A 12,968-nucleotide genomic window follows, 5' to 3' on the forward strand; every position below is an offset into this window, starting at 1 on the left:
TATATAATTGATTATATATATGTAATTGGTTATATATATATAATTGATTTCAGAGAGGAAGGGAGACAGATAGTGAGTTAGAAACATCAATGATGAGAGAGAATCATGGTCCGGCTGCCTCCTGCCCGCCCCCTACTGGGGATGGAGCCCGCAACCCCGGGCACGTGCCCTTGACCGGGAATCGAACCCTGACCTCCTGGTTCCTAGCTGGATGCTCAACCCCTGAGCCAAACCAGCTAGGAATCGTCCCATTTTCCTAAACAATATTTGTGGGGCCCATCCCTGTATGTGTGCGTGCATGTGTGTGTGTGAAAGTATAAGAACACCCCGTAAAATCAATGTGCAGACGGAGATGGTTGTGGGGATCAAGGGATGGAATCGAGGGAACGTGCTGCCTACCATCCTCCCTCCAGGTCCCCCGCCCCCTGGGCAGGAGCCAATCCCAGCCTCGTCTGCCCTCCCCCAGCGGCGTCTCTGTCTTTGGGGTGATTCCTTCCTTTTTTCTCATTGGCGTGTCCCACCCCCCCACCGCAGGCCTGTTCCAGAAAGCCATCATCCAGAGTGGAACGGCCCTGTCCAGCTGGGCCGTCAACTACCAGCCGGCCAAGTACACGCGCATCCTGGCGGACAAGGTGGGCTGCAACATGCTGGACACCACGGACCTGGTGGAGTGTCTGCGGGGCAAGAGCCACCGGGAGCTGATCCAGCAGACCATCACCCCCGCCACCTACCACATCTCCTTCGGCCCCGTCATCGACGGCGACGTCATCCCGGACGACCCCCAGATCCTCATGGAGCAGGGCGAGTTCCTCAACTATGACATCATGCTGGGCGTCAACCAGGGCGAGGGCCTCAAGTTCGTGGACGGCATCGTGGACAACGAGGACGGCGTCACGCCCAACGACTTCGACTTCTCCGTGTCCAACTTCGTGGACAACCTCTACGGCTACCCCGAGGGCAAGGACACGCTGCGGGAGACCATCAAGTTCATGTACACCGACTGGGCCGACAAGGAGAACCCCGAGACACGGCGCAAGACGCTGGTGGCCCTGTTCACCGACCACCAGTGGGTGGCCCCCGCCGTGGCCACCGCCGACCTGCACGCCCAGTACGGGTCGCCCACCTACTTCTACGCCTTCTACCACCACTGCCAGAGCGAGATGAAGCCGGGCTGGGCGGACGCGGCCCACGGGGACGAGGTCCCCTACGTCTTCGGCATCCCCATGATCGGCCCCACCGAGCTCTTCAGCTGCAACTTCTCCAAGAATGACGTCATGCTGAGCGCCGTGGTCATGACCTACTGGACCAACTTCGCCAAGACCGGGTAGGTCTTGCCCCTCGAACACCCCCCCGGCCAGGCCGGTTCCGTGGTGGCCCTGCTCCCCCCGGATGTCTGGTTCCTCCTCTGTGTTTTTGTGGGTTGTTGTGTTTTTTTTTTCTTCCAATATTTTTCCATCGATTCTTATTTATTTATTTCTTTATTATCCTATCTAATAAAGAGGTGATATGCAAATTGACCATCACTCCAACACACAAGATGGCCAGCAGGGAAGGGCAGTTGGGAGGGACCAGGCCTGCAAGGGAGGGCAGTTAGGGGCAACCAGGCCGGCAGGGGAGCAGTTAGGCGTCGATCAGGCTGGCAGGGGAGTGGTTAGGGGGTGATCAGGCTGGCAGGCAGGCGGAGTGGTTGGGAGCCAGCAGTCCTGGATTGTGAGAGGGGTGACCCCGATTGGAGAGGGTGCAGGCTGGACTGAGGGACACACAACCCTTCTGACCCCTCTTGTGCACGAATTTCGTGCACCAGGCCTCTAGTCTATATATATATAAAAAGCTAATATGCAAAGCGTCCCCTCGGAAGTTCCACCAAGAGTTCAATTGCTCGCTATGATGTGCGCTGACCACCAGGAGGTGGTGCAGAGTGATGGAAGGCCGCGGTCGGCAGCCGGAGGCCCTGATTGGCCCTGATCACTGCCCAGGCCTAGGGCCCCTACCTGTGCATGAATTTCATGCACTAGGCCTCTAGTTTAAAATATATACAAATAATAGAGGCCCCGTGCACGAAATTCCGCAAGGGGCTCGGCCCTCGCGGCCCCAGCTTCGTGCAGAAGGTCGTCCGGAAGGACGTCCGGAAGGTCGTTCAGTTCTCTGGTCCTAATGAGCATATTACACTTTGATGATTGTAGATAGACACATATATTTTTTATAAAATTTATTTAATGGATTTCAGAGAGGAAAGGAGAGGGAGAGACAGTTAGAAATATCCATGTTGAGAGAGAATCATGGATCGGCTGCCTCCTGCACGCCCCCTGCTGGGGATCGAGCCCACAACTCCTTGGCACGTGCCCTTGGCCAGGAATCGAACCCGGGACCCTTAAGTCTGCAGGCCGACGCTCTATCCATGGAGCCACACCGGCCAGGACAGCTACAATACACCCTGACCGGGAATCGAACCCGGGACCTCCTGGTTCCTAGGTCGACGCTCAACCACTGAGCCACACCGGCCGGGCTGGAAATAAACTTTGTAATCATTTTGGGTTTTGCTTGTGTGTTTTTTTTTAATGCAAAGCCAGTGTCATTTATCATCGATTTAACTGAAGCATTAAAAGAAAATTGTGGAAGCCAAACAAAGCCATTAAATACTCGTTAGCTCTCCTGCCCGCCCGAGGCTCTGCAGCTGAGGCTGCCTCCCTTTGTTTAAACATGAAAGAAAGAGAAAGAGAAAGGGAATTAATTAGTGGTAAGCCAGCGTCAGGGCGATACCTTCCCCGGGTCCCAGGGAACGCGGAGCCAGGATGGAAAACCCCACAGAATTCCGTTGTTGGAGGCGTCTGAAGGCCGAAACCGCGGTTCCTAAAAGTCACTCTGCCCACAGCTGCATTTTCCACCCTCGTGGGCCGGGCCGGCGTGGCTCAGTGGTTAGAGCGTCGACCTATGAACCAGGAGGGCAGGGTTCGATTCCCGGTCAAGGGCATGTGCCCGGGTTGCAGGCTGGATCCCCAGTAGGGGGCGTGCAGGAGGCAGCCGATGCATGATTCTCTCTCAACGTCGATGTTTCTATCTCTCTCCTCTTCTTCCTTTTCTGAAATCTATAAAAATCCTATATAATAAAAGGCTAATATGCAAATTGTCCCCTCAGGAGTTCGACCGTCCGCTATGACATGCGCTGACCACTAGGGGGCGCTGCAGAATGAAGGAAGGCCGGGATTGGTCCTAATTGCTGACCAGGCCTAGGGACCCTACCCAGGCATGAATTTCATGCACCGGGCCTCTAGTTTTACTATTAGGGACTGAGGCTCATTACGAGAGTTAGTACCTGGCCCAAGGTCATACAGCGAAGTGGCAGACCAAGCCTGGAGGAGAGCCCAGGCCTGTCAGACTGCAGCTATGTCCCTTACCCACTGACCCACCTCCCTGGGCTGCCATGATGACAATGAGCTGTGCAAAGTGAGGTCAGTGCCAGCTTGGGTACTGCTTCGGCCGCGTGCCATGGTGCACTGTGTGTGGTTTATTTTATTTGCCTACTTATATTTTTTTTCCTGAATGTGTGCCTTTCAAGATCCCGTGTCCTTTATGAATCAATAAAAAATTTACAATTTTTAATTATAAACCTATGTTTTCTATCAAAATTACTTCTTGCGTGAATTTTGGGACACCCTATATATATTTAAATTAAAACCATTGCTCCTACCCGGTTTGGCTCAGTGGATTGGACATCAGCCTGCGGACTGAAAGGTCCCGGGTTCAAGTCCCCATCCCGGGCACATGCCCAGGTTGTGGGCTCGATCCCCAGTAGGGGGCGTGCAGGAGGCAGCCGGTCCACGATTCTCTCTCCTCACGGATGTTTCTATCTCCCTCTCCCTTCCTCTCTGAGATCAATAAAAATATGAAAGAAAAAGATAAAGAAATCTCACCGAGGTGACAAGACAGAGATGGTGGAGGGCCTCAGAAGTCCTTTAGAACGGCCGGGACTTCATCCAATTAGGAGCTAATTCCGTATCTGCGCTCACGGGGTGCAGAGCTGAAATGACACTCAGACACGCTCATGCAATGAGTTGTTTTTTTTCTTTTTCCTTTAATTAATTTGGAAAGCTTGTTGGCACGCCAAGGAGGCCCCTCGGAACTCCCCTGAATGCGCAGAGCAAAATGCCACTCGAAATCCAAGTACATACTGAACGCGATTTCCCCGGCAGCAGCCGGATGGACGAGAAAAAGGGGGGGATTGAGAGCGGATGGGCACAGTCTAGCGACTGGGGTGTTGGTGAGCGAGTGACAAGGGGTTCAGAGGTCGTGGCTAGTTAGTGATTTGCAATATGGCCCTGGCTGGTGTGGCTCAGTGGTTGAGCATCAACCTACGAACCAGGAGGTCACGGTTCGATTCCCGGTCAAGGGCACATGCCCGGGTTGCGGGCTCCATCCCCAGCAGGGGGCGTGCAGGAGGCAGTCGGTCCATGATTCTCTCTCATCATGGATGTTTCTAGCTCTCTCTCTCTCTCTCTCTCTCCCTTCCTCTCTCTGGAATCAATAAATATATATCTCAGGGTGCACATAGGAGCACAAAGTTGGCATGACTCCCAACATGCATTGCTGTGAATATCTGGAAGAAGGTTCAATGTTTGCACTTCGCCAAGGACCTCCTGATATGCCCAAGGGCTCATATGATGTGCATGGGGGGGGGGGGGGGTAAATATATATCTCAGGGTGCACATAGGAGCACAAAGTTGGCATGACTCCCAACATGCATTGCTGTGAATATCTGGGAGAAGGTTCAATGTTTGCACTTCGCCAAGGACATCCTGATATGCCCAATGGCTCATATGATGTGCATGGGGGGGAGCAGAGAGAGAGAGAGAGAGAGAGATGGAGGAAGAGGGAGATATATTAAGAGAGAGACACAGAGAGAAAGAAACAGAGAGGGCAAGGGAGATATAGAGAGATAGAGAGGGCCCTAGCTGGTGTGTCTCAGTGGGTGAGCATCGGCCTATTGACTGAAGGGTCCCGGGTTCGATTCCGGTCATGGGCACATGTGGGGTCTGGCTGGCTCCTCCCACCCAATGGCGGCACATGAGGCGGGGCCAGTTGGGAAGAGGGGCCGCGGGAGGGCTCCAGGGCGTGTCCGGCCCGTCTCACTCAGTTCTGATCAGCCAGACCCCAGCAGCAAGCTCACCTACCGGTCGGAGCTCCTTTCGCCTTGTGGTCAGTGCACGTCACAGCGACTGGTCGACCGTCTGCCCCCTGGTGGTCAGTGCATGTCATAGCGAGCCGTTGAGCGGCCTTAGCATATCATTAGTATATTATGCTTTGATTGGTTGAACGGATGACTGGCCGACCAGACACTTAGCATATTAGTCTTTTATTACATGTCTAATAACAGGGTGATATGCAAATTGGTTGAGATGCCGTCACATAATGACCAATCAGCAGGCTGCGTGTGCAGCAGGCTCGGGTGGGCGGGGACTTACAGCGTTGGTGGGCGGGGACTTGAGGCTCGCATCCCCGCCCCTGGCAAAGGGCAAATAGCAATATTAAAATGTTTCCTGTAATTAATTTAACTTTTAATGTGCACAGATTTCGTGCACCAGGCCACTAGTATAGGATATAATAGGAGATAGAGAGAGAGAGAGAGAGAGAGAGATACATAGATAGATAAATAGATAGATAGATGATAGATAGATAGATATATAGGTAGATAGATAGATAGATAGATAGATAGATAGATAGATGATAGATAGATAGACAATACCCTATTTCCTGGTGATTCTGTTTCTTTGAAGAACCCTGATGAATACAGGATTTGATACTGAGTGTAGTTTTAGAGGAACAGAATTTTAAAGATGAGTTTTCTGAATTGTTTTTGGGGTTTGGGGAATTTATGATCTGATTAAATTTGAAGATACCTATGATTCTATTTCCAGGAGTATAGGTGCACTGATACAACTTTCCAAGGACTATCAATAATCCACCTACCATCAGTGATGGAGTCTTTATTGCCATATGGCCACTGACTGGTCCAGTTCCAGAATCTTATTATTCAAGTCTGCTTCCTAGGACTATTCCTGTCACCAGCTGCCTGAGGTTAAGTTTCCTAGAAGCAGAGCTTGAGAAAGGAGTTCCTGGAGGAAGTGGTTTGTTGAGGAAATTTTCTCATAAGAAGGGGCTAAAGGGAAGCAGGGCAGAAAAGGAAAGAGAGCTAAGGAAGTAAGCTTGATTAGCTTCCCTTGTGTCTTGGGAAACTTTGCTGCACAAACTGCACTACAGAGTTAGCCTCACCTTAAAGTTAGACAGCAGACTTGTTTATTTATTTATTTATTTTTTTAGCACTTTCTCAGTTTGGTCATTTTTAGCAGTTCAGTCATTCATAGATTTCACAAATGTCTGAGCAAAGACAATACCATAAAAAGGAGCCATTGGTAGTTGGTATTGTTGACTTAATGGCCCAAAGCCTTCACTTCTCCTTTTAATAACGCATCAGTTTTCCTTTGGGGTTGATATATGCAGGCATGTGCATCCCACTATGTTCAAATGTGGGGCCGATTCTTACTCTTACCTCCTTGGTTCTGCCAGTGCTTAATTCCATATTACATGACTCATCTGCAACAAAAAAAAATGCCACTTTTGAGGGACTCAGAGTCTTTAATGAGGCTTGAAAGAATGACATGATTGGGTTAATGTTGCACTCAAAGTTGTGAATGACCCTAAAGGCGATTCCTATCACACCCACTTTTAATTCTTTCATTTGACCCAATGGAGGAATACATAAAGTAAGAATAACTTGCTGTTGTTCCAAATGTACTACCTTTATTGCACTCAGTCAATTTAGTTTATGACAAGTGGGATACAGCTGGTGAACAAGGAAATTATGTTTTTTTCTACCTTTAGCTAGATTGAAGCTATCCTAAATAATTTTGTTTTCATATAGCACAGATAGCTTATACCTTAAACTTGTTACCTTAGACATATATGAACTCTCCAACTTTCTTCTATAATTTAGTCCATAGAGATGATAAACACTTTCCAATTTCAAAATATATTATACTGTTCCACCGAATTCTTGTAAAGTACTTAATATTAGATATGGGAAGTATGAAGAAAAAGGTACAACACTTTCCATGGTAGACCATATGCATGCCAGTGAATTGGAAATTAATCCCACAGAAAGTTCCATAGCTACTAGTGAAAAAGTAATAACTATGGCTAACTCTAGGAAGAAACCAAAATTGAGGGTAGTTGTCAAAGGAAAATTTAGCTCCCTTCAGATGTGATACCCTTTGAATTTTACTTTTAAAGAGGATAGCATTCATGTATGATTTATATATCCAAAAGTAACTTTTAAATAAGAGAAAATTTAAGTGAATGGCCCAAGGTGAAAAGCTAATTAGTGCCCAAGTCAAGATAAAAGCCTGGGAATTCTGACACTTATTATATTCACTAATTTCCTTATGCTACATTCCAGCAAATGACCAATTTTCATTAAGCATTTCAATGAGAAAAAAATTAAATATTAATTACATCCAAGTTAAGGTGAAGACACAGTCTTCCATCTATGCCATATTTGGTATTAATTAAATGATTTTGCTAGTGTTAAAACTGGTTTTCGGAAGCAGGTTAATGAGGCATTCCCACAAATTAGTTATAAGCACAGGACAGGTAGCTTCAGTCTTCCTCTAGGCTAGAGGTTTTCAAACATGAATATACATGAAATCATTGAAGCATTTGTTAAAATGAGAGGTTTCCAAGTCCAATCCCAAGAAAGTCTGAAGTAGTTGACCTAGGCATTTGCAAAGAGGCCACAAGATTATTCAAACGTCTATGGCATTCTGAGCTGGCTTACCAAGGACCCAAGGCCACATAGGCACAGAACTCATCATTTCTGCCACCTGAATGAAAGGGAAGCTATGTTTTCCTGGTAGAAAGTGAACAGTATTAAAGACAGAGGAGGAAGAGAGTAACATTTCTCAAAAATGGTAGAGTCCTAGTGATCCCAAATTGTTTTTTAAAAATTACTACCTATATAATGCAGCATTACCTTTTTATGCAATCAACTTTAATTGGGGCATTATCACAATAGGTTAAAACAAGAAAGCTCTTTGCAGAGGCACTCTACTGTTTCTTTATTTCTTTGATTTTTTTTTCTCTGTGGTGACACACTTTTATTTGTCAATTCACAAACACCTTAAAGAAGAAAATGAAAATGAAACAGTAAGAGCTACTGTAGCATCATTAGTAGAACTCTAATATGGTCGGCTCAATTCCACTCCTTTATGATATGAATATGTGAACCAAGGAATCCTTCAAAGGAATATTTTCTTTGTCATTCATTGAATATGTTCAATGATTTTTCCCCCCAAAAGGTTGTCTCTAAAGAACTTCTCCTGTTTACTCTTATTTATAATCATTGTGATTGAAAATATTTTATTTTAGATCACTTTTTTCCTCTTGTATCTTAATTCTCTATACATCTTCTACTCAGGGTTTGTGCAATGGAATTATAGCCATTCTTTGTAAATCCATTTGACATCTATCAATCATTTGGATGAATATGTTTTATTATAGTACAGATTACCATATTTCTCTCAAAGATGTATTGATTTCCCCCTCTTTAAAAAAAAGTCAAGTTTATTTTCCAAAGCACTTGGATGTAGTAATGGCAATGCTGATTTGATGCAGCATTGGCCACAACCTGTTGCCTACTTTTGTATGCTCTGTATGTATTTATCTGGAAGGCAAATACAAGAAAGCCATTTTTACCACTGTGTGATTATGTTGCCATTATATGCAGTTAAATATACTATAACAATCCAGACCAAATAATAGAAAAATTTACAATTTTACAAAAAAATTTACAATGGATTTATATAAGACATGAGATCCACATACCACTGAACATCATGGTTAGAAGATAGTTATTGAAATAGTTTCAAGTCAGTAATATGCATGAAGAAGGTTATCATTGAATACCTCTGTTCCTGTATCTATCCTAAATTTCCATACCATGAGGGGTAAAACAAATTTTAGCTATCATTATTTTTAGGGAACAGAAGCATAATGTTTCCCAAACTTGAATTGGAGCTTTTATTTACTTTCTACTTATCTCATCATCTTCCCTACAATTTCATAAGCTGAAAAATGAAACCCTCCCAGAAATAAAACACAGCTGTGGTGATTGCATACAGAAAGTTCAAAATAGATATTACCACATTTATTTACAGTAAAGGCTCAGCAATGTTCCCAAGAAAGCTGTGAGGAGGAGAAAAGAAAAGAGCACTATTAGTGTCAAAATTATAAAAAAAAACAACTATGAATTAATGTATTTTACAAAAATGATTGACATGTGTACATTAATTAGAAAACATGCTAATAATATGTTTCTGGCTCTATATTACGTTAATGATAAGAATAATGAGATAATGAATTATACTGAGATAATTATTTATTAGACTAGTAATTTTAAAACATTAATTTATTCCTGAGCACCTACGATGTACAAACAAGTCATGGTAGAGTTGACTTTTCTGAATAAAAATTTAGAAGATGTTTTTAGATGACTATATATATACTTTCAATGATAACAAAAGAGACCACTTAAGGGCACATAATTGCATTCAAACCTTCAAGAGAAAACATTTTCCTAGGCTTTTTAAACACTTTTAGAACAAAAAAAGAAAGTAACGTTTCTATTTATCGTTACTATAACTGTGATATCAAAACTGCTAAAAATGAAGATAAAAAATGATACCAATAAAATGCATGAGATAAATGGGTATTCCTTCTCTCAACCTTCTCTCAACCTTTCTGTTATTTTCAATAACACAATAGTTTTATACTCTGAAAAACAAATGTAAAGTTACTTGCAACTTGAGAATAAACAAATAAATAAGAACTAGCACAGGAGAATTTGGAGTGTTTCCAAACTCTAAAAATGAAGGGAATAATGACTATGAAAGGCAATTATTAACTTTACAAGGTAGTATGGAAACATTTACAATATATTTTATTAATGCCCATCTATAAATCTTCATTATCTTCTCAGTATTTAAACTATCTAATAATATTTTATTTTAGTATTATTTAGTAGTATTTATTAGAAAATAACAAGTAACCTAAATCCATGTAAAAATGCTTTTAATTTAAAATTTGCCCAAAACATGTTCTTAAAAGTTTAGGTCAGTGATGGTGAACCTTTTGAGTTCGGCGTGTCAGCATTTTGAAAAACCCTAACAACTCTGGTGCCATGTCACATATAGAAATTTTTTGATATTTGCAACCATAGTAAAACAAAGACTTATATTTTTGATATTTATTTTATATATTTAAGTATATAGATAGATAGATAAATAGATAGGTAGATACATAGAGATAGATATAAATATATATATATATATGAAGATGTAGTTGCACAGTGTGGAAGCACATGACCTCCTCTCTCTCTCTCTCTCCCTTCCCCCTCTCCCCAGGGACCCCAACCAGCCGGTGCCTCAGGACACCAAGTTCATCCACACCAAACCCAACCGCTTCGAGGAGGTGGCCTGGTCCAAGTACAACCCCAAGGACCAGCTGTACCTGCACATCGGCCTGAAGCCCCGCGTGCGCGACCACTACCGGGCCACCAAGGTGGCCTTCTGGCTCGAGCTGGTCCCGCACCTGCACAACCTGAACGAGATCTTCCAGTACGTCTCCACCACCACCAAGGTGCCCCCGCCCGACATGACCTCCTTCCCCTACGGCACCCGGCGGTCCCCGGCCAAGATCTGGCCCACCACCAAGCGCCCGGCCATCACGCCCGCCAACAGCCCCAAGCACGCCAAGGACCCCCAGAAGACCGGCCCCGAGGACACCACCGTCCTCATCGAGACCAAGCGCGACTACTCCACCGAGCTCAGCGTCACCATCGCCGTGGGCGCCTCGCTGCTCTTCCTCAACATCCTGGCCTTCGCCGCCCTCTACTACAAGAAGGACAAGCGGCGCCACGAGACGCACCGGCGCCCCAGCCCCCAGCGCAACGCCGCCAACGACATCGCCCACATCCGCAACGAGGAGATCATGTCCCTGCAGATGAAGCAGCTGGAGCACGAACACGAGTGCGAGGCGCTGCAGGCCCACGACACCCTGCGGCTCACCTGCCCGCCCGACTACACCCTCACCCTACGTCGCTCGCCCGACGACATCCCACTCATGACACCCAATACCATCACCATGATCCCCAACACGCTGACGGGCATGCAGCCCTTGCACACCTTCAACACCTTCAGCGGCGGCCAGAACAGTAGCAACCTACCCCACGGCCACTCCACCACCAGGGTATAGCCTGGCCGCCCGCGTCCCCGTCCCCCTGTCCCCGCCACGGAGCGCAAGAGACTCAAGACGCACCATCGCCGCCCCAGGAATGTTCTCCATCTCACGCACATAGGACACAAAAATAACAAAACGAGAAAGTAAAACTAGACACACACATAGGCACGCAGAAGGGCCGTCCTTGGCCGGCGCCCGCGGGCCCGTGCCCGGGCCACGACTCCCCTACGACGAGATCAACTTCCGACCCTATGAAATGTGAAAACGAGGCATGGCCTTCGAGGTCATGACGCGTTCATACCCCTTCGTGGTTTCCCACCGACCGCAGCCCGCCTTGCGTGGGGACAAGGACCTCCGCCCGTTCCCGATCCCTAGAGGTTTCCGAACTAACCATACGACCGGACGCTTCTGGAACTTAGGGACAGATCATGTTTTTTTTTTAAAAAAAATGATCATTTCAAAAAGATTATAATAATTAATGATAACGATAAAAGTTCTCTACGTGCCGTACGACAGATGGCTGTAGGTAAGGGAAGAAAGAGTCGGTGGGCCACTACCCATCCCGTGGCGGTGTCGCTCTCGCGGGAAAGCAACGTCGAGATTTATTCTTAAAATAAATAAAGAACTGACTACGCAGCCGCCCGCATAGGTTTCTGGGCAAAGAGAGACGTTTCGGACTCTATTTAAGAAACTTTGTAAAATTAAGGAGGACTTGTATATAGCTGTGAGCTTCCACACGCGCGCACACACACACACACACACACACACACACACACAACACACACACACAAAGCTTTTATCGGTGTTTTCCGTTGGAAAGAGCTCTTAGGGAGGTTGTCCTTTTCCCTCCGTTGTGGTCTCTGTGTATATAAATATAAATCTATATAAATATATGCATTAGTCATAGCCCCTCTGTTCCCTCGGGGACGTAGGAGGAGGTCCCTGTTTGGAATTCCTCGTGGACCATGAAGACGTGAGGGTTTTTGTCATGCGTTTTCTGTGTCGCCGGGGGGCCGGGGGGGGGGGTCGCCCAGCGGTTTTCCCCTCACCCCCCGGACCGCCTGTGTGGTCCAGGTTGTACAAAAGTGCATGTGTAGCATCCTGCCCAGACTGTTGTTGCTTTAGGAAATGTTTCTTTTCTCTGTGTGTGTGTGTGTGTGTGTGTGTGTGTGTGTGTCTATGTGTGTGTGTGTGAAAGCCTTTATGAAGTAGCGGCCTGCAGATGGATCCCTCACGCGGAGTCTATGGGAAGATTGTCGTGTGTGTGTGTGTGTGTGTGTGTGTGTGTGTGTGTGCGCACATAGGACACAAAAATAACAAAACGAGAAAGTAAAACTAGACACACACATAGGCACGCAGAAGGGCCGTCCTTGGCCGGCGCCCGCGGGCCCGTGCCCGGGCCGCGACTCCCCGTACGACGAGATCAACTTCCGACCCTATGAAATGTGAAAACGAGGCATGGCCTTCGAGGTCATGACGCGTTCATACCCCTTCGTGGTTTCCCACCGACCGCAGCCCGCCTTGCGTGGGGACAAGGACCTCCGCCCGTTCCCGATCCCTAGAGGTTTCCGAACTAACCATACGACCGGACGCTTCTGGAACTTAGGGACAGATCATGTTTTTTTTTTAAAAAAAATGATCATTTCAAAAAGATTATAATAATTAATGATAACGATAAAAGT

At 46.3% G+C, this 12,968-nt stretch overlaps 1 protein-coding gene across 2 annotated transcripts in view; it reads left to right on the forward strand.

Moving 5' to 3' along the window:
• Positions 1-12,179, forward strand: part of LOC102241444 (neuroligin-4, X-linked) — a 113,776-nt gene extending 101,597 nt beyond the window's left edge. For both annotated transcript variants that reach the window (XM_014541119.1, XM_014541120.1), the window contains 2 exons: positions 535-1,324; positions 10,452-12,179. In XM_014541119.1, the coding sequence (XP_014396605.1) occupies positions 535-1,324; positions 10,452-11,301 (1,640 nt within the window). In that variant the 3' untranslated portion in view covers positions 11,302-12,179. The remainder of the gene's footprint in view (positions 1-534; positions 1,325-10,451) is intronic.
• Positions 12,180-12,968: the final 789 nt, after the last annotated feature.

Source organism: Myotis brandtii, unplaced genomic scaffold (genome assembly GCF_000412655.1).
Source record: "Myotis brandtii unplaced genomic scaffold, ASM41265v1 scaffold2609, whole genome shotgun sequence".
In the NCBI taxonomy this organism is placed as follows: Eukaryota; Metazoa; Chordata; class Mammalia; order Chiroptera; family Vespertilionidae; genus Myotis; species Myotis brandtii.